Genomic DNA, 20,517 nt, shown 5'->3' on the forward strand with positions numbered 1-20,517 from the left:
TTAGCTGGGAATATTAGGCCAAAGTGACAGAGCTTGTCAAGCATGGAAGGTTTACAGTCCCAAGAAAAGTCTTCACATTAACCAAAACTTGCATAAAACAAACAACTTCTGTAAGAATGACTATTAATTTATGGACATATTTAAACTGCGTTGTATATATTAAATGTTTTTGTTTGTTTGTTACAGATGAGTTATGACTAAACCCCTTGAGAAATTAACAACTGATCCTGGAAACACTGCTGTTACAGGTATGTCTTTATGTCTGTCTGTCTGTGTTTTTCTAGTGGTATGTCTAACTGTCTATCCTTATGTATCTTTATCTCTATATCTTTTTTATCAATCTTTTCATTACTCTGTATGTCAGTCAGTCTTGTCGTTTGGTATCTATATCATCTGTCAGACTGTCTTTATGTATACAAGTTTCAGAATGTGGGTACAAAGAGGCACAGTGAGTGAGGAAGGTGGGCAATGCTGTACACAAGAGGCACAGTGAGTGAGGAAGGTGGGTACATGAGAGATACAGTGGAGTGGATGGCAGACTGCTGGATGTTGCTGACTGTACAGTAAGTGTTGTATATGTGCAGGTGAAATATGTATCCACAGCAAGACTGAAGAAACTCAACACTCGAAAATTATCCCTGGACTGTGGATGAGTTCTGCTGCCTGGGTGACATGATCAGTAAAGGAGAGGGTGCTGAAGGCTGCTGTGTGTTGTGAGTCATGGATGAGTTCTGCTGCCTGGGTGATGGCTGACTAGTGCTGAGAGGATCACGAAGGCTACAAGCAGTCATGATGAGTTTTGCTGCCTGGGTGACATGATCAGTGCTGGAGAGGGTGCTGTCTATTTCAAGAGTCAGAAATGGTTGGAGGGAAGATTGGGAAACTGTTATCTTTATTGTCAGCAAGAGACTTTCCCATCACATGAAAGGAAGATTAGCATACAACTGGTGTGAGAAGGTGGTGTTATATATCCGTGAATCATGGGTAGTTGAAGAGGATGAGACATATGCAGTCTTGAGTGAGCTGAAAATGAGAATGGTGAGGTGGATGTGTACTGTGACGCGAAAGATAAGAATCACCGCTCAGAACTAAGAGGACGGCCGGTATTGGGAGACGGGCCAAGATTTACGATAAGTAGGACCGAGATCGGGAGTGTGGGGGAGAATGGATGAGACCAGCTGGGTTAAGTGGTGCATGACTCTAAAATGTGGTGAGGAGGAGAGCCAGTGGTAGGTGGCCAAGAATGACATGGGGAGAGATTGTAAGAAATGATCTTAGAACCCGACAAGACAGACTGGCAAGAGATGGTGGAAATGGCTGTAAGGATTTGGGTGGTGATGATGATTTTGTTCTATATCTTTCTATCTAAGTTTCAGGCTATCTATCTATACTACTGTACTGTATTTCACCATATTAAAGGCAACTACAGATATAGCATGAAAGGTTTATAGTCTCAAGAAAGTTCACCTAAAACCAAACTTTCATAAAAGGAACAAATATTTAAATGAGAAAAATTGCATGTGTTCCATAAACTGTACAGCAAGGAAGTTGACCCTCGCCAAGTGAGGAATGAATAAAAATAATAATAAATAAAAGGAATGAAAAAATTCTGCTTTGCCATTTGACAATTGTTTCACTAAAGATGTGGGAGACAGGGATGTGCTCCCCCCTCATGGGCTGACTCCTGCCGACATAATAAAAGTTTATTGTGTGTTTTTTTAACTACAATTATATATGATATAGGGTGAATTATAGAGACATTTGTTAGGTTAAAAATATGTCTTATATGGTGGGAAATATGGTATATCTCTCTACATCTTTCTGTCCATCTGTCTACAGTATATCTGTCTTATATGTACTGTAGACAGAACTACTGTACTAACCATGATAGACAGTTGACAATGCCTGTGATTAATACCTGGAATACAAATATTTCCAGGAAAATGTCCAATATATTCAGCAACTAGACCACTTTAGTGATTTACTGTACTGTAGAACCAAGAAAATATTGTTTATTGTTTTTATACCAAAACACTGGTGATTGTCTCTCAGATATATCAGTTGTATATCTTTAGTGGTGCATCACTGTGTCCTGGGTTCATTCCCCAGCCTGGGACAGATGTTACCCTCACTACCAAACATGGCAGGTTTTCTGCAGGTACAATAACTACAGTTTCCTCCCATACTGTACAGTATTAGCAGACCAACTGCCCAAGCGGCTCATTACCGGTAGTTATGATGTCGCTACGTTAACTTATACCAATGTGAATCATAATTTAATGCTGACTCAGCCATAGTGATCTTCAACATTTATGCTAATGATGAATGAGTCTTGATCACACACAACTATAAGGCGGCCTTCTCTTGCCACTCCATCTTCCTCCTGGCCTTTATTGTGGAAAAGCCAAGAATTATTATTGTGTGAGAATGTAGTGGATCTCTGAGGTGACAATGATAAATATTTTGATGTTAAGTCGGTGGTGTGAGTCTGGTACTGTGCAGGTCTGACCCACCTGTTACAAACTACTGCAGGGAGTGAAGACCTTCCTTAAAAGGTTCAACTTGGCAGTATTCAGAAGGTCACAACACAGATGTCCTCAATGGCACTTGATGGTTTATAACAAAGCCATTTTTTTTATTACTTACTTTTGACCTTGATGATGTGGTTCAGCCATTATCAGATGCAGGTCAGGAACACTAAGGACTGTTCCTCTATAATCCTCACTGAGTAAATGAGGATGGATTACATTCATAACTCTCAAATGGCAGCCCTCACCTGCAGAAGTTAGCTTTAGAGATGGCAGCCATCACCTGCAGAAGTTAGCTGTGGGGATGGTAGTCATCACCTGCAGAAGTTAGCTTTAGGGATGGCAGCCATCACCTGCAGAAGTTAGCTTTAGGGATGGTAGTCATCACCTGCAGAAGTTAGCTGTAGGGATGGTAGTCATCACCTGCAGAAGTTAGCTATAGGGTTGGTAGTCATTACCTGCAGAAGTTAGCTGTAGGGATGGTAGGGAGGGATGATCCTTAACCAGTGACTAAGTGATAAAGAAGGTACCTGTAGCTTCCTTATTTGTCCTGGCATCACATGACCCAACTGTACCCAGACTGTAGCCTCACACACGTGCTCTACTGTTTGTCTCTAAATCCAAGGTTATATATAGAAGCTAACCTGAGGTCTGACACAAATAGTTCTGTTCTGTAGTAAAGATTCATGTGTTGTATAATGCAGCATCATTTACTGTGTACCTGTACAGTATTTTCCATATACTGTACTGTATACTTGTCTATATACAGTACATGCTGAACTGTATACCTACATTGTCTATATACCTGCTGAACTGTATACCTGTACTGTATTGGCTATACTGTATGCAGGTTGAACCAATTGTAAACTTATATGATAAGTTTACTGAATAAATATATATCTATCTATCTAAAGTGGTCTAGTGTATGTAAATATTTTGAGCTTTTCCCTGATAATGTTGTTTCATCACAGGTGTTACTCTGTTGTAGTGTGAGCCAGTGTGAGGTGGAGGTCAATATTAAACTGAGGTGTTTAGCTGTGGCTCTGGAAGATTGACAATTTGTCTTCTTTTAATTATAAACCAGAACACCTTTATTTATCACTTTTTATCCAGGTATAATTTGGCTAAATTTATCTTTTAAATTTACGTGGACTTAGAATGCCATCACAATATGATTTGAAATTAAAGAAAAAATTATACAGTACAGTATTCAATTTCATTTTGTGTTTTCAAGGACTTTAGAATTAATATGATTTAGTGAGACTGTTGAACCATTCCAGTTCTTTACATATCTTTACCATTTATTTTAAACTAAACAATAAATACATTTTATTGTTTATTAAGGAATTCAATCTCATTAGTTCGGTGTCATTTAATGTTGCCGTAAAATCTGTTGACTGACTTATGCAGCAATTATTCTGTTATAGTCATGCCAGTTAATGTTGTTTTAGGAGATACAGTTTATAATGTAGTGATCTCCGTTAAAACAAACCATTTTTATATTCTAAATTTGTCGTGCTGGGTTATGAAGGTGTGCATGGTGGGAAAGGCTTTGGAATAAGGAATACTGAAGGTGAAAGAACACTTGAATTTGGGGATGGTATGTAACATGTGTTTAAGAATAGGGCAAGTAGGCTGACCATGTAGGCCTATGGCAGGTGACACAAAACCCAGATTGGCTATATTTTTGTCAGGAAATTAGAACAAGTTGCTTGTTAAGGATGCTTGTGTGTGTGTGTGTGTGAGACATGTTACTTAGAGGTGGAGGGAGAGGAAGAAGGTGGATGTTCCAAGAAGGAGAGTGTGGGAATTGTGACAGAACTGAATGCAAAGGAAACATTTTCTTGTGAGTTGAGAGGCTAGGAAACAGCCAGTGAGGGGCAGTGTACCAAGATGCTGGGCCAAAATAAAAGATGTTCCGTTGAGTGTGGTTGATGGTGGGAATGATGAAGTGGAGAGAGAGAGAGAAAAAGAGAAAAGAAGATTGTGTGAGACGTGGAAGATGGTTGGCAACAGAGAGAAGTACAGTACCTGGAGGCTAAACTGAGATGGTTCAGGAGAGAAAGGAGTAAACTAACTGGGTCAAGAGATACACGAATGATTGTGAGGAGTTAGAGGTAGGCAAAGAATGACATGAGGACAGGTTGTAAAGAAATGTTCGTGCTACTATAGTAACTGAGTACGTTTGTTGCTTGGAATAATGAGGAACAATCTGAACAAACTGAACAGAAAACGAAAGAATAATTGAACACAAAAAATGAGAAATTGTCGAATAATATCAAAATAATCGGAACTCAGTTAATTCGTATTTTCAGTAATTCAAGTGACCCAGAGTCTCTTTTTGTCGAGTCAATGAAGATATAGTACAGTTTGTGGTCCACAGAATTACTGAAAATACAAATTAACGGCGTTCCGATTATTTTGATATTATTCGACAATTTCTCATTTTTTTGTTCAATTATTCATTCATTTTCTGTTCAGTTTGTTCAGATTGTTCCTCATTATTCCAACCAACAAACATACTCAGTTACCATGCCTTGACTGCCACATAAAAAACTCTATTTGTAATTACTGTGCAAACAAATATTTTTTAAGTGTACAAACAGTAATAATAAAGTAAATAATACAATAATAAATAAATGTAAGACTTACTGTACATTGTGAGGTGAACTGATAATATATAGATGATAATCAGAAAGTGTAATAGTATTGAGGATCAGGTCTGGGGTCCACTGCTCTCATCAAGAAGATTAATCCCCACCCTACCTAACTCAGGAGACTGGTGATTCCTTTGTTCTATGTGTTTCTCCCTTGTTTTGTTGTTAGTTGGCTGAAGTGGGTCTTAGTACACCAGCTCCAAAATTTTGGCTTTTATTTCTCCAATGAGGGTTTTTATTTCATTTACCAGTGTGGCCATGACACCTTCGGAGTAGCATCTACATTTTACGATCTCACATTATTTATTTATTACGGTATTATTTACTTTATTATTTTAAGTATATTTTATAAATATTTATATTTGTACAATAATTATAAATAGAATATTGTATGTGGCAGCCAAGGCAACTTTCGAACCACTCGGTTATTTCAAATTCATTCCAAATTCAAATCGTTTAATTCATTTTTTGAAAACATACGAATTAAACCGAAGTCCGAATTATTTTGATGTATTAAACCTGATTATTTCAAATATTTTTTATTTATCTAGATGTGCTTAACAGTAATATTTCTAAGTCCAAAAATTCATCGTTTAAAAAATTTAATTCCAAAAATTCTTTGTTAAAAATATTATAAGTCCAAAAATTCATTGTTGAAAATATTCTAAGTTTATTGTATTTGTTTTTCATTTGTATATTATATTTGTTTCATTTGTATATTATATTTGTATTTCATTTGTTTATTATACAGTACAGGTAGTTCTGCTATAACGCGATAATTGTGTTCTTGTAAAATATCGTGTTATAGAAAATCGCGTAATAGAAATAACAGGGCTTATGGAGAAAATAGGGTTAGGTGCAGATTACTCGAAATCGAAAAAATTTAGTATTTAGCCTAACACAAAGGATAGCACAGTCTAAATAAATGTTACATTCATATCTAATAATGAAATCATACAGTAAATTTAACACTTTACCTTGAAAAAATATGAATGTAACTTGATGGGGGAGAAGGGTGATTTTGAGGTTGATAACATTGAGCTTCTCTTCAAGTGTTGTATCCTTTCTTTTACGATAATCACCTGGAATTCTATCATCAGAGCGCTTTTTGGAGATATTCTTCTTTACCATATTCACAGTTAATACCACAAAATTGGAGAAATAGTAAGCAAAAATCGCGTTATAGCAAACAAGCGTTCGCGTTATACAAATATTGTTCCGAATTCATAAATCGCGTTAGAGCAAATTCGCGTTATCAAAACACGCGTTATAGCAGAACTCCCTGTATTTGTATATATAATTTTTCAGATGCTTTATGAAAGTATTTTGCTTCAAAATGTGAAGAACTTTTCTGTACAAGTTGTAAAGAAAAGGTTAATGAATACTGGTAATGACATTTAAACATTTATTAATGGAAACTTAATGGTATTACAAATTTTTCTTTAACAGAGCAGTAAAGGGCAGCAGTGGCCAGTCCATGACAGTGTCCAGGACAACAGCAGCAGCAGCAGGCAGTCCAGGACGACGGCGGCGGCGGCAGCAGCAGCAGGGAGTCCAGGACGACGGCGGCGGCAGCAGCAGCAGCAGGGAGTCCAGGACGACGGCGGCGGCAGCAGCGAGTCCAGGACGACGACGGCGGCGGCAGCAGCGAGTCCAGGAGGACGACGGCGGCAGCAGGGAGTCCAGGAGGACGGCGGCGGCAGCAGCAGGGAGTCCAGGAGGACGGCGGCAGCAGCAGCAGGGAGTCCAGGAGGACGATGACGGCAGCAGCAGGGAGTCCAGGAGGACGACGACGGCAGCAGCAGCAGGGAGTCCAGGAGGACGACGGCGGCGGCAGCAGGGAGTCCAGGAGGACGGCGGCAGCAGCAGGGAGTCCAGGAGGACCGGCGGCGGCAGCAGCAGAAGTCAGGAGGGCGGCGGCAGGCACAGGGAGTCCAGAAGGGCGGCAGCAGCAGGGAGTCAGGAGGGCGGGCAGCAGCGAGTCCAGGAGGGCAGCGGCAGGAGTCAGGAGGGCGGCGGCAGCAGCAGGGAGTCCAGGAGGGCCGGCGGCAGCAGGAGTCCAGGAGGGCGGCAGCAGCAGGGAGTCCAGGAGGACGGCAGCAGCAGGGAGTCCAGGAGGGGCGGCGACGGCCCGGCGGCAGCAGGGAGTCAGGAGGACGGCGGCGGCAGCAGGGAGTCAGGAGGACAGCGGCGGCGGCATGAGGAGTCCGGGAGGACGGCAGCAGCGGGAGTCCAGGAGGGCGGCGGCAGCAGGGAGTCCAGGAGGACGACGGCGGCAGCAGCCGAGTCCAGGAGGGGCGATGGCAGCAGGGGAGTCAGGAGGAGGCGGCAGCAGGGGAGTCCAGGAGGGCGGCGGCGGCAGCAGCAGCGAGTCCAGGAGGACAATGGCAGCAGGGAGTCCAGGAGGCGGCGGCAGCAGGGAGTCCAGGAGGACGGCGGCAGTGGCGCAGCAGTCCAGAGACGGCAGCTGCGGCAGTCCATGACGGCAGCGGCGGCAGCTGGTCAGTCAGGGCGGCGGGCAGCAGTCAGTCAGGGCGGCAGCAGGCAGTCAAGGGCGGCAGTAGTCAGAGACAGCGGCGACGAGCAGTCCAGGGCGGCAGGCAGTCCAGGACGGCGGCAGCAGCAGTCAGTCAGGAGGGACGACAGCGGCGGTGGCATAGCAATAAAGGCGGCGGCAGCAATCAGTCAGGAGCGGCAGCAAACAGTCAGGGCAGCGGCAGCAGTCAGTCCAGGCGGCGGCAGCAAACAGTCAAGCGGCGGCAGCGCTGGTCCAGGCAGACAGCAGCAACAGAGCAGTCAGGACGCGGCGTAGCAGGTAGCAGGCAGGCAGGCAGCAGCTGTCCAGGGCGGCGGTAGCAGTAGCAGGCAGTTCAGGACGCGGCAGTAGCAGGGCACGAGGACGGCGGCGGCAGCAGCAGGCAGTCCAGGACGACGGCGGCAGCAGCAGCGGCAGGCAGTCCAGGACGGCAGCAGGCAGTCCAGGACAAGACAGTGTCCAGGGCAGCAGCAGGCAGTCCAGGACGGCAGCAGCAGCAGGCAGTCCAGGACGGCGGCAGCAGCAGCAGGCAGTCCAGGACGACTGCAGCTGCAGCAGGCAGTCCAGCTTCTTGGTAACCACCAACCACAAAGTCCAGAATAATATTTCTGTACAAAATAAAATGTAAAATTAATAATAACATTTATTTAACCAGAAAATTATTTTAAATATAATAATGACAATGTGCTGAAGTGTTTTAGACAATTTAACACTTAATGACCAAATGTACAAATTACTTACAAAAATCTAAATTTGGAAATTGAAATCTTTCACCTAATGATCCTTGATAACATACTGGCCTAGTGTTCAGGGAATATGATCAGTAACTGTACAGCAACTTAACCTAAGCATGTATATTGTACAAGTTTAGTTTAACCATAAGAGTTAGTCATAACTACAATAAACCTGCATCTTTGGTTCATAGTTTTGTTAATATATTTAAAAAGTTTACTTTCAATGACTTTGCTTTAGAAATTATTAATTTGTCAACAATTAATTTTAACTAAATTTAAATCAATGAATGAATATCTTGGGCCCAGTACAGTATTGTTTATTAAAGGTGAAAGTTGCCGAGAGTAATTTATTATTTCTTAAGTACTGTATAGAAAATGTAGGTAACTTTACATCTATATTTATGAATTATTTCACCAAGTTCAGCATTAACGAGTTAAATTTTATGTATTAAATTATTGTTTTTAAAGTAAGAAGTTAAGAGTAAAGTCAAGTTATTACCTATAAAAGATTTAAAGTAAGATTTTAATACTAATTTATCCTAATACAGTATTATAACATGACCTTAAACTGAAGGTTTTATCCTCTATAGAAGTACCACATTAATCCACTTAGTACAGTAATTGAAGAACATTAGTGATGCACCGTTAATAACATAACTAGATTCAAAACTTCCCAATAATCTGCCGCCAGATTTAGAGTTAATGCTATAATTTAGGTCAATTTTATCATGCAGGTATAACAATTAAGTCACTATTTAGTCTCCCCACTAAAGCCAGACTATAAACAAAGCAAAATATCAGCCACAGTATATTTAAATAAAGCAATTTACTCTGGTGGTACAGAACCCGTCCATAAATACATCAACTTTAGTAATAGTCTGACGGAATTCTTGAAGCTGCAATATTAAGAGCATCTGGGTTTTAAATTTCATCATTATTGTGGTGTTTAAGTCCACCCGGCACAACACTCAGTAATTATTAACGTTCTCACTAATCAAGTGGTCAACTATTTATAGGTAAATAGTTTAAAGGCTGTTGGAAGCTGCAACCATCCAGGAAGAATACCGTCTACATTAAATATTTACTGTATGGTATAATAAAAAGAAATGACTAATGTTATAACTCAAATAGAGACTTGATAATGTTTAAGACTTATTTTGGGAACATTTAATCTATATTTACTCATTCTAATAAAATATAGTATTTAAAGGGAGTTGTTTATCATTGACTAATTTTGTTATCAAGAACGCATCTCCAGCCTCAACGACCAACTGAATGTCATTCATTATAGGTTAATTGTGTACCAGGTCTTAGTTCTAATTTGAGTAATATTGGTAAATAAAATATCTAATGTGCTTTAACGATGCTACAACATATAAAAATCTTTCTCGTCAGCGACAGTCTTTACTAGATTATTTTTCTCTTGATAAATAAAAGCTACTTTGTCTGGCCTGATAATATATTCATTACCGTACAATGAAGTGCTGTAGACCTGCACAGAGGACACGGCCATGTTATCCATCACAACTACGAGAATGATTGGCGGCCGAGTGACATGACCATAATAAGTGAACAGACTAAAGCTGGTTTCCGTAATTACTGTATTTTGCCGGTAATAAAAATTTTACCGATTAATTTCTTCACCCAAAACAGACGTCAAAATGGCATCAGCTAATACTTTGTTTACCAATACGGATTATTCCACAAAATATTGATATTATCTTAACTTATTAATTGGTGCATCCCTAATATTGTACTGTACTAATACTTTATCGATATATATATATATATATATATACACTTAAGAGTTAACCAGACACGGCAGTTCAGAAGTTACAAATACTGTACTGTACTTTGTTGAGAGTTTAGTGAAGAAACCACAATGAGTTACCCTGGACTGTACCCCAACCTGGACTGGTGCAGGGCCGTGCAGTAAGAGTCGGTTCACCAGAAAACTCTCGGGTCATTTGTTGGATCCTTCATCTTTAAGTCGTCATCATCCTAGAATGAATAATTGTTACAACTCTGTAGTCTGTACGAATAAATTAAATATTATACCTACAGTACATTACGGGTATCCCCCAATATACAGTACATATGCCTGATAGTTTCAACAAATGTCTACACTACACAGAAGCAAACAATGAATAAATCCCTTATTGATGCCACTTTTATCTGTATATGAATAAAGACTCCCTCACAGGAACAAATCCAATAATATATAAATTACTTACACTTAATGAACACATTACCAGGAATAAAACTTGTATATTAAGGGTCACCTGTCAACTAGTTTACTGAATAAATGAAGCTGTAATCAAGTATTACAGCACAACTTAAGTGGAGAACAATGCAGAGTTAAGCAACCTTATTTTTAACGCAGCTCTTTGACTATTGGCGAGATCACTGATAAACTTGAATACAGTATTACAATTATTATGTAGGCTTGGATACAGTGTACAGTATTACAAGTATTAAGTAGTCATCCCCTGATTATACTGGTTAACTGCTCCTCCCACAATGTTTTATAGTACTTTATTATTGATGAACATTATGCAAGGTATCTTAGATAAATGTTTATTACATTCAAGAGCTGTTGGTAAGAGTAAGGCAAAGTAACATTCAACATTTTCTCTATTTCTTGTCATGCGGCAACATTAATAAACAAAATGGTGAAAAATTAATCAAAATTAAGTTAAAATTTAAAGAAACTAACATTTACAATTATGAGTTACTCACCCAATGACTGTCTACAAACATCAACAGGCCGTCAACCCAGAGCATCAATTTACAATTCTTTACAACTACATGAAAGTTCCTTGTAAAGTTTAATAAAGATCATTAAAAAATCAATTCCACCATTTATAACAGATGTAATCCACATTCTTCACTAGGTATAAGATAAATATATAGATTACAGGTGTAGTTACCTGTATTGGGAACAACGTATTGGACAAATTGATAACTATAGATGCAGGAAAGTTAATAATGCCAAGGTTGATGCCAGTTATTTGGCTAACTTAAGAAGGATCCTGTTACTGTACAGGACCTTAGAGCCAGCCAGGTGAAGATACTTGTTGGGAGGAAGAAGGATTTTAAATATAAATGGTGGAAAATTAAACTAAAGGCAAGAGACTTGACCCTTGTTGGATGTATTTATAGATCACAGAACTGATGTTTATTATGCCAAGCCAGTTTAAAAGCATTAATACTGTACACACAGCATTATGGGCTACTGGTGACTGACTGGAGGAATGAAATTACACTGAGAAACAGGAATGCAGACACTATGCTGAATATCATAGCCAGTAAGCCGTTTGATAAAATATACTGTATACCCCAGACCAAACCCACTGTCTCAAGGTATACAGTCCATTCAGATTGTAGAAAGACTGAGCAAGATTGTCAGTCCGATTCCAAATGAAGTCAAAAGCCCAAAAGCTTTCTACGTGTGGGAACATCAGACCCAAGACTAAGATAATGTTACACACTCGGAGGGCAAGATGAGAGGCGTTAGTGTTCACAAGAGGATGTAAACCTCCCATGTGTTTGAGGAGTGACAACACTGACATGTTCTCGGTCAAGTATTAAAAAAATTCTCAAAACTAAAGTTGGTAAAATGGCAGTTTCGGCCAATACAACCCAGTAGTTTATCCTATGTATTTTGGGGTGACGCTCTAATTTGACCTTTAATTCCGGGGGAAAGTAACAGTTTGTTATCACCCAAAAGTATGGAAAAACTTCGATTCATTTGTCATTCTTTGCCCCTGGTTGAGATGGGGGTTAGAAATACTCCCAATAAGGAGATGCAAAGGTTGGGATGGTTAAAACAGTCGGCCGTGTATTGGTCCAAACTTCACTAATACCATAAAGGTACATTGAGCCCTGATGGTGAGCTTCAGGTGTTAAGAGTTGCATAATGAGCTTCCTGACCTCATTAAATCTTGTACTGAAGCATAAACAAGCAAAACGTTCCCACATGACTGGAAAATGACATACACAAGTGCTATATTGAAACAGACGACGTATGAATAACAACAGTACTGTGAATGATCAGCATATTGTGCAAAGTAAAGCCAATTGGTTTATGCCATTGTCCAGCTTATAGACAGGCAAGGGGGCGACTTAATACAAGTTTATAAACATGTAATAAAGTCATTACTTAGTCTGGTGTTCATAACTAGCAGACGCCCGACCCCACTAGATTCTACAGCTTATGGTTGATGTCGTAAGTCAAGAAAACTTTAATGCATTTTTTTTAGCGAGTTGCAACAATCTGTTGACGGCACCGAGTGTGAGCTACTTTGTGACTACACTACAGTACTTGCCAACAATGTAACATAGCTAGTACATGCCCAGTACTTTCCACAGTAACAGGAGCGCCAATACATGCCAACAGTAACAGCCAGTTCATGCCCAGTACACTTGCCAACAACGTCTAGAAGCGTTCGACCGTCTCTAGACCCCAGTGGCAAAGTCTAAAGTGAAATAGACTTGACATTCACTTCAAAACAAACTTTCTAACCTCAGCCAATAAGGTGACCCACGCTGACGACCATTGTTGCAGCGAACTGTCTTCAGCACAGCAGCTACACAACCAATTGGATTCATCATCTGTAAAGAAATGAAAAGGCTTATGAGGAACAAATAAATATTAACGAAGTCTTTACGGTGACCAAAACTAAACCATATTTTATTAATTTAAATAAGAGTACAAGCCAAAAATAGTAAAGTATTCTCTATAGTAACTAGTCAATGTGATAGTTAACGACCAATTAACCTATGCTTGTTCATTAACTCGTCAATGTGTATCTTCAATATTATTTAAGTCTGTTTAAATGATTTCCTTTTAAAATAAATCACTTCGTACAAAATCGAATAGCAAATTAAACCACTGAAATAAATTGAAAATAAAACAAACTATACCTTTAAAGAACAGCGTGTCAGGTGAGAGAGACGACCGGCAGCACTTCCCCCCTCTGAGTCTCAATGAGCACTGGTCTCACCGACCAATCACTGCTCCAGGTAACTTGTCTTCCCGCCAAGCCTTGTCCGAATATGGAATCCTAGCAAAATAAATACAACCTCAATCGTATATACAAATTTTAATACAAATTTTAATGTAAATTTTGGTGAACATTAATTTATATTGTAATATAGAAAAATAACAACCAGGAAAACTTTACGGAAAATAAATACAAGGATAAATACAATAATATAATCCAAATTCTTCAGCTTCGGAGACAGTCATTTGTTGACCATTCAGGGCTGCCAACATTACCGATTTACTCAACTATATCGTACCTTAATGGGTAGTTACCGCTGTTTGGTAATAAATAGATAGATAGATACATACATACATATATATATATACATACATACATACATAAATACATATATAGATAGATACACAGGCCGATCAGTGGCGAAGAAGATAAAGAGAAGTAATTTCAATATTATACAATAAAAAAAAAAAACAGTTTCCCATAAAAGATAAGTTTTCTCTTATTACGTCATCAAAAAAAACGAACGTAAATAAACAGTAACGAGAATGAAATTAAATACAAGACTTATTAAATGACTTTGAATGAGATTAAATACAAGACTTAAATGACTTTGAATGAGATTAAAAGCGGGATTAAATGACTTTGAATGAGATTAAAAGCGGGATTAAATGACTTTGAATGAGATTAAAAGCGGGATTAAATGACTTTGAATGAGATTAAAAGCGGGATTAAGTGACTTTGAATGAGATTAAATACAAGACTAATTAAATGACTTTGAATGATTCCGTAGATTAAATGACACAGATGAGGATTAAAGCAGGAAGTTAAACAAACTTTGGACCAGTTGAAAAGCGGGATTAAGTGACTTTGAATGAGATTAAATACAAGACTAATTAAATGACTTTGAATGAGATTAAATACAAGACTTAAATGACTTTGAATGAGATTAAAAGCGGGATTAAATGACTTTGAATGAGATTAAAAGACTTTGAGATTAAAAGCCGTATTAAATATCTTTGAGTGAGATTAAAACTATTACTATAGTATTAATTCAAATAATAACAATAACAACAATTAAACTATGGCCTATTTGTGCGGGAAACATTATAGAAATGCCATAGAAGAGTGTCCCAGGGAGTGCCAGAGTGTTCCAGCGTGTCCCAGGGAGTGCCAGTGTGTACCAGGGGAGTGCCAGAGTGTTCCAGCGTGTACCAGGGAGTGCCAGAGTGATCCAGGGGGTGCCAGAGTGTTCCAGGGAGTGCAAAGTGTTCCAGGGAGTGCCAGAGTGTACCAGGAGTGCCAGTGTTTTCCAGGGAGTGCCAGAGTGTACAGGGAGTGCCAGCGTGTTCCAGGGAGTGCAGGGTGTGCAAGGAGTGCAGAGTGTTCCAGGAGTGCCAGAGTGTACCAGGGGAGTGCCAGAGTGTTCCAGCGTGTACCAGGGAGTGCCAGAGTGTTCCAGGGAGTGCCAGAGTGTACCAGGGAGTGCCAGAGTGTACCAGGGGAGTGCCAGAGTGTTCCAGCGTGTACCAGGGAGTGCCAGAGTGTTCCAGGGAGTGCCAGAGTGTTCCAGGGTGCCAAAGTGTTCCAGGGGTGCCAGAGTGTACCAAGGAGTGCCAGAGTGTACCAAGGAGTGCCAGGGGTTCCAGGAGTGCCAGTGTGTTCCAGGGAGTGCCAGGGTGTTGCAGGAGTGCCAGAGTGTTCAGGGGAGTGCCAGAGTGTACCAGGAATGCCAGAGTGTTCCAGGGTGCCAGAGTGTTCCAGGAATGCTAGAGTGTTCAAGGAGTGCCAGAGTGTTACCAGGAGTGCCAGAGTTTTTCCAGGGAGTGCCAGAGTGCTCCAGGAATGCCAGAGTCTTCCAGGGAGTGCCAGAGTACCAGGGGTGCCAGTGTGTTCCAGGAAGTGCCAGGGCGTGCCAGAGTGTTCCAGGGAGTGCCAGAGTGTGCCAGAGTGTTCCAGGGAGTGCCAGGTGTACCAAGGAGTGCCAGTGTGTTCTAGGGAGTGCCAGAGTGTTCCAGGGAGTGCCAGAGTGTTCCAGACAGTGCCAGAGTGTACCAGGGAGTGCCAGAGTGTTCCAGGAGTGCCAGGGTGTTCCAGGGAGTGCCAGCGTGTTCCAGGGGGTGCCAAGTGATCCAGGGGTGCCAGAGAGTTCCAGGGAGTGCCAGAGTGCACCAAGGAGTGCCAGCGTGTTCAGGAAGTGCCAGAGTGTTCCAGGCAGTGCCAGAGTGTACCAAGGAGTGCCAGTGTTTTCCAGGAGTGCCAGAGTGTACCAGGGAGTGCCAGCGTGTTCCAGGGAATGCCAGAGTGTTCCAGGGAGTGCCAGAGTGTTCCAGGGAATGCTAGAGTGTTTAGGGAGTGCCAGAGTGTTCCTGGAGTGCCAGAGTTTTCCAGGGAGTGCCAGAGTGTTCCAAGGGAATGCCAGAGTCTTCAGGAGTGCCAGAGTATACCAGGGAGTGCCAGTGTGTTTCCAGGAAGTGCCAGGCGTGCCAGAGTGTTCCAGGAGTGCCAGAGTGTGGGGTGAAGTGTACCAGGAGTGCCAGGGTGTTCCAGGGAGTGCCAGCGTGTTCAGGGGTGCCAGAGTGATCCAGGGAGTGCCAGAGAGTTCCAGGGAGCACAGTGCACCAAGGAGTGCCAGGGTGTTCAGGGAGTGCCAGCGTGTTCAGGGAGTGCCAGAGTGTTCAGGCAGTGCCAGAGTGTACCAATGAGTGCCAGAGTGTACCAGGGAGTACCAGAGTCCAGGGAGTGCCAGGTGTACCAATGAGTGCCAGGGTGTTCCAGGGGTGCCAGCGTGTTCCAGGGGGTGCCAGAGTGATCCAGGGAGTGCCAGAGTGTTCCAGGAGTGCCAGGGTGTTCCAGGGGTGCCAGGTGTTCAGGGGTGCCAGAGTGATCCAGGGAGTGCCAGAGTTCCAGAGTGCCAGAGTGCACCAAGGAGTGCCAGGGTGTTCCAGGAAGTGCCAGAGTGTTCCAGGCAGTGCCAGAGTGTACCAAGGAGTGCCAGAGTTTTCCAGGGAGTGCCAGAGTGTACCAGGAGTGCCAGGGTGTTCCAGGAATGCCAGAGTGTTCCAGGGAGTGCCAGAGTGTTCAGAGAATGCTAGAGTGTTTAAGGGAGTGCCAGAGTGTTCCAGGGAGTGCCAGAGTTTTCCAGGGAGTGCCAGAGTGTTCCAGGGAATGCCAGAGTCTTCCAGGGAGTGCCAGAGTATACCAGGGAGTGCCAGTGTGTTCCAGGAAGTGCCAGGGGCGTGCCAGAGTGTTCCAGGGGTGCCAGGGTGTGCCAGAGTGTTCCAGGGAGTGCCAGAGTGTACCAAGGGTGCCAGTGTGTTCTAGGGAGTGCCAGAGTGTTCCAGGGAGTGCCAGAGTGTTCCAGGCAGTGCCAGAGTGTACCAGGGAGTGCCAGAGTGTTCCAGGGAGTGCCAGGGTGTTCCAGGGGTGCCAGAGTGTTCCAGGGGTGCCAGAGTGATCCAGGGAGTGCCAGAGAGTTCCAGGGAGTGCCAGAGTGCACCAAGGAGTGCCAGCGTGTTCCAGGAAGTGCCAGAGTGTTCCAGGCAGTGCCAAGTGCTGGGAGTGCCAGTGTTTTCCAGGAGTGCCAGAGTGTACCAGGGAGTGCCAGGCGTGTTCCAAGGGAATGCCAAGTGTTCAGGAGTGCCAGAGTGTTCCAGGGAATGCTAGAGTGTTTAAGGGAGTGCCAGAGTGTTCCCAGGAGTGCCAGAGTTTTCCAGGGAGTGCCAGAGTGTTCCAGGGAATGCCAAGTCTTCCAGGGAGTGCCAGTATACCAGGGAGTGCCAGTGTGTTCCAGGAAGTGCAGGGCGTGCCAGAGTGTTCCAGGGAGTGCCAGAGTGTGCCAGGGAGTGCCAGAGTGTACCAAGGGTGCCAGGGTGTTCCAGGGGTGGCGTGTTCCAGGGGTGCCAGAGTGATCCAGGGAGTGCCAGAGTTCAGGGAGTGCCAGAGTGCACCAGGGTGCCAGCGTGTTCCAGGGAGTGCCAGGAGTGTACCAGGGAGTGCCAGCGTATTCCAAGGAATGCCAGCGTCTTCCAGGAGTGCCAAGTGTTCCAAGAGTGCCAGGGTGTACCAAGGAGTGCCAAAGTGTACCAGCGTGTACCAGGGAGTGCCAGTGTTCCAGGGAGTGCCAGAGTGTTCCAGGGAGTGCCAGAGTGTACCAGGAGTGCCAGCGTGTTCCAAGAGTGCCAGGTGTTCATGGAGTGCCAGAGTGTACCAATGAGTGCCAGAGTGTACCACGGAGTGCCAGGGTGTTCCAAGGAGTGCCAGCGTGTTCCAGGGAGTGCCAGAGTGTTCCAGCGTGTACCAGGGGTGCCAGAGTGTACCAGGGAGTGCCAGAGTGTACCAGGAGTGCCAGTGTTCCAGTGTGTGTACCAGGGAGTGCCAGAGTGTACCAGGGAGTGCCAGAGTGTTCCAGCGTGTACCAGGGAGTGCCAGAGTGTTTCAGCGTGTCAGGGGTGTCAGAGTGTTCCAACTTGTACCAGGGAGTGCCAGAGTGTACCAGGGAGTGCAGGGTGTTTCAGCGTGTCCCAGGGAGTGCCAGAGTGTTCCAGGGTGTACCAGTGAGTACCAGGGGTGCACCATGGAGTGCCAGTGCTCCAGCGTGTACCAGGGAGTGCCAGAGTGCTCCAGCGTGTTCTCAGGAGTGCCAGTGTTCCAGCGTGTACCAGGGAGTGCCAGTGTTCCAGCATGTACCAGGGGTGCCAGTGTTCCAGCGTGTCCCAGTTAGTGCCAGAGTGTCCCAGGGAGTGCCAGTGTTTTCCAGCGTGTCCCAGGGAGTGCCAGTGTTTTCCAGCGTGTCCCAGGGAGTGCCAGGGCTCCAGGGGTGGGTGGAGGAGCACCACACAAGGTGTCAATACTTTCAAGTTAGGCCGACTACAAACTGAGGGTGATATAAGGTGTTTGAGAGTGATATGAGGTGTTTGAGAGTGATATAAGGTGTTTGAGGGAGTCATAAGGTGTTTGAGGGTGATATAAGGTGTTTGAGAGTCATAAGGTGTTTGAGGGTGATATAAGGTGTTTGAGGGGTGATAGAAGGTGTTTGAGGGAGTCATAAGGTGTTTGAGGGTGATATAAGGTGTTTGAGGGTGATAGAAGGTGTTTGAGGGTGATATAAGGTGTTTGAGGGTGATATAAGGTGTTTGAGGGTGATATAAGGTGTTTGAGGGTGATATAAGGTGTTTGAGGGAGTCATAAGGTGTTTGAGGGTGTCATAAGAGGTGTTTGAGGGTGATATAAGTTTTTGAGGGTGATATAAGGTGTTTGAGGGTGTCATAAGGTGTTTGAGGGTGATATAAGGTGTTTGAGGGTGATATAAGGTGTTTGAGGGTGTCATAAGGTGTTTGAGGGTGATGTAAGGTGTTTGAGAGTGATATAAGGTGTTTGAGGGTGTCATAAAGTGTTTGAGGGTGTCATAAGGTGTTTGGGGGTGATATAAGGTGTTTGAGGGTGATGTAAGGTGTTTGAGAGTGATATAAGGTGTTTGAGGGTGTCATAAGGTGTTTGAGGGTGTCATAAGGTGTTTGGGGGTGATATAAGGTGTTTGAGGGTGATATAAGGTGTTTGAGGGTGATATAAGGTGTTTGATGGTGATATAAGGTGTTTGAGGGTGATATAAGGTGTTTGAGGGTGATATAAGGTGTTTGAGGGTGATATAAGGTGTTTGAGGGTGATATAAGGTGTTTGAGGGTGATATAAGGTGTTTGGGGGTGATATAAGGTGTTTGAGGGTGTTGGACTGTGTTTGAGGGTGTTGGAAGTTGTGTTGCTACATGTTCGAAAAGGCCACCGAGAGAGGGACTGTACTGTACCTGAGTACCATTCTAATACCTGGCGTTTTTATTTATCTGGACATCTCCAGGATTCATAGGTGTTTGGATACTATGATGTTAACTACATACAGGAAGCTTTAAATCTTATGCGACAGTAGTATTCAACCTATTTTCAGTCAATGGGGACTAGACACCTAATTAGGTTTTCAGTGGACTCTTATAAGATCAACAGGTGACTAGAGCACAACTCCAGCTTCAACCACGTGAGCAAAACAACATGTAAAGAATCCGTTCATGAATTTCTTTGAATAACATTGAGAGGTTCTCGACTAATTTCTAATAAACATGGTCACTGTCTAGTACTTTAAATCTTAGTAAGATGCCATAAGGAAAAAAAAATACTTGTAATAATCCAAATTAAATAAAACAAAAATCCTTCACACAACTAGGCAACATAAAAGTGTTATGGTATAAAGCATTTCTTACAAAAATCATATTTACATTGTAATTAACCATAACAAAGGACAATTTCAAACCATATAATAAATTATTTCAATACCAGACATTATATAATTTGTTTATAAAAGTACCTTGAATAATGTTACAAATTGTGTACTTGATTCAGTATCCTATCCTTTAAAAGAGAGAAAAATAAGGCTTTCTTGACACAGGAACAGCAAACGTCTTCACTGATACACACATTCTCTATCAGTCCCTCCACTAAATAAGTGTTCCTCTACATCCACTTTTCTCACTCAACTCAAATGCTGGATTGATCCCGATTATGCTACCAGTCAATTCATTGGTATTCGAACCCATATCCCCCCCCCTTGAAATAGCAGAAGAGCAGTTGGGGCAATTTATAAGAGACACCAATGAGCAAAGTAGTTAGGACTGAACCTGGATAGTTGCAGTGGCTCCTTGTTACAGGTGACTGGATAGATATGTGAACTGCTATCACAGAAAATGACTCATTTGCATTCTGCTTTGACTGGTAACTCTTTATTTTTGTGGTGACTCTATTTCAAGGGGAAGGCATAACTACTTATTGATTTGTCCCAACAACTATTTCATGGGGAAATAAGTCATAACTGTAGACTTTGCTGGTTAGTTATAATTAATCTGATCCACCATTGACTTTTTTGGCTAGAAATACTATTAATCACCCTCACGGAAGTCTTCCACCATGTTTATAAATCATTCACACAACAGAACCAAAAATGATTAGTCTTTGTCTCTTGGAAAACTAATCTTAGCAGGTAGTATTCATCTACTGTCATGCACCTCTCCTTGCT

The 20,517-nt window shown here is 42.6% G+C and overlaps 2 protein-coding genes across 4 annotated transcripts in view; one reads left to right on the forward strand and one right to left on the reverse strand.

Annotated features, from left to right (window-relative positions):
- Positions 1 to 206: 206 nt before the first annotated feature.
- LOC121862804 (filaggrin-like) lies at positions 207 to 7,997 on the forward strand. Its single transcript, XM_042361122.1, has 2 exons — positions 207 to 248; positions 6,645 to 7,997. The coding sequence occupies exon 2, from the start codon at positions 6,663 to 6,665 to the stop codon at positions 7,995 to 7,997; it is 1,335 nt and encodes a 444-aa protein (XP_042217056.1). The 5' UTR covers positions 207 to 248; positions 6,645 to 6,662.
- A 192-nt stretch (positions 7,998 to 8,189) lies between these two features.
- Positions 8,190 to 20,517, reverse strand: part of LOC121862800 (dynein axonemal assembly factor 4-like) — a 32,856-nt gene continuing 20,528 nt past the window's right edge. Inside the window, exons 10-13 of one of the 3 annotated variants that reach the window (XM_042361113.1) lie at positions 13,382 to 13,521; positions 12,981 to 13,069; positions 10,365 to 10,456; positions 8,190 to 8,329 (exon numbers count right to left, since the gene is read on the reverse strand). In XM_042361113.1, the coding sequence (XP_042217047.1) occupies positions 13,469 to 13,521 (53 nt within the window). In that variant the 3' untranslated portion in view covers positions 8,190 to 8,329; positions 10,365 to 10,456; positions 12,981 to 13,069; positions 13,382 to 13,468. Of the gene's footprint in view, positions 8,330 to 10,346; positions 10,457 to 12,980; positions 13,070 to 13,381; positions 13,522 to 20,517 lie in introns of all 3 variants that reach the window. The other 2 variants (XM_042361114.1, XM_042361112.1) reach the window with 2 other exon arrangements.

This window comes from Homarus americanus, unplaced genomic scaffold (assembly GCF_018991925.1).
Source record: "Homarus americanus isolate GMGI-L3 unplaced genomic scaffold, GMGI_Hamer_2.0 scaffold42657, whole genome shotgun sequence".
Classification (NCBI taxonomy): domain Eukaryota; kingdom Metazoa; phylum Arthropoda; class Malacostraca; order Decapoda; family Nephropidae; genus Homarus; species Homarus americanus.

Excerpts from the sequence above, each read along its gene's own strand:
- LOC121862804 (XM_042361122.1), top strand. The coding sequence starts at position 6,663 with ATGACAGTGTCCAGGACAACAGCAGCAGCAGCAGGCAGTCCAGGACGA.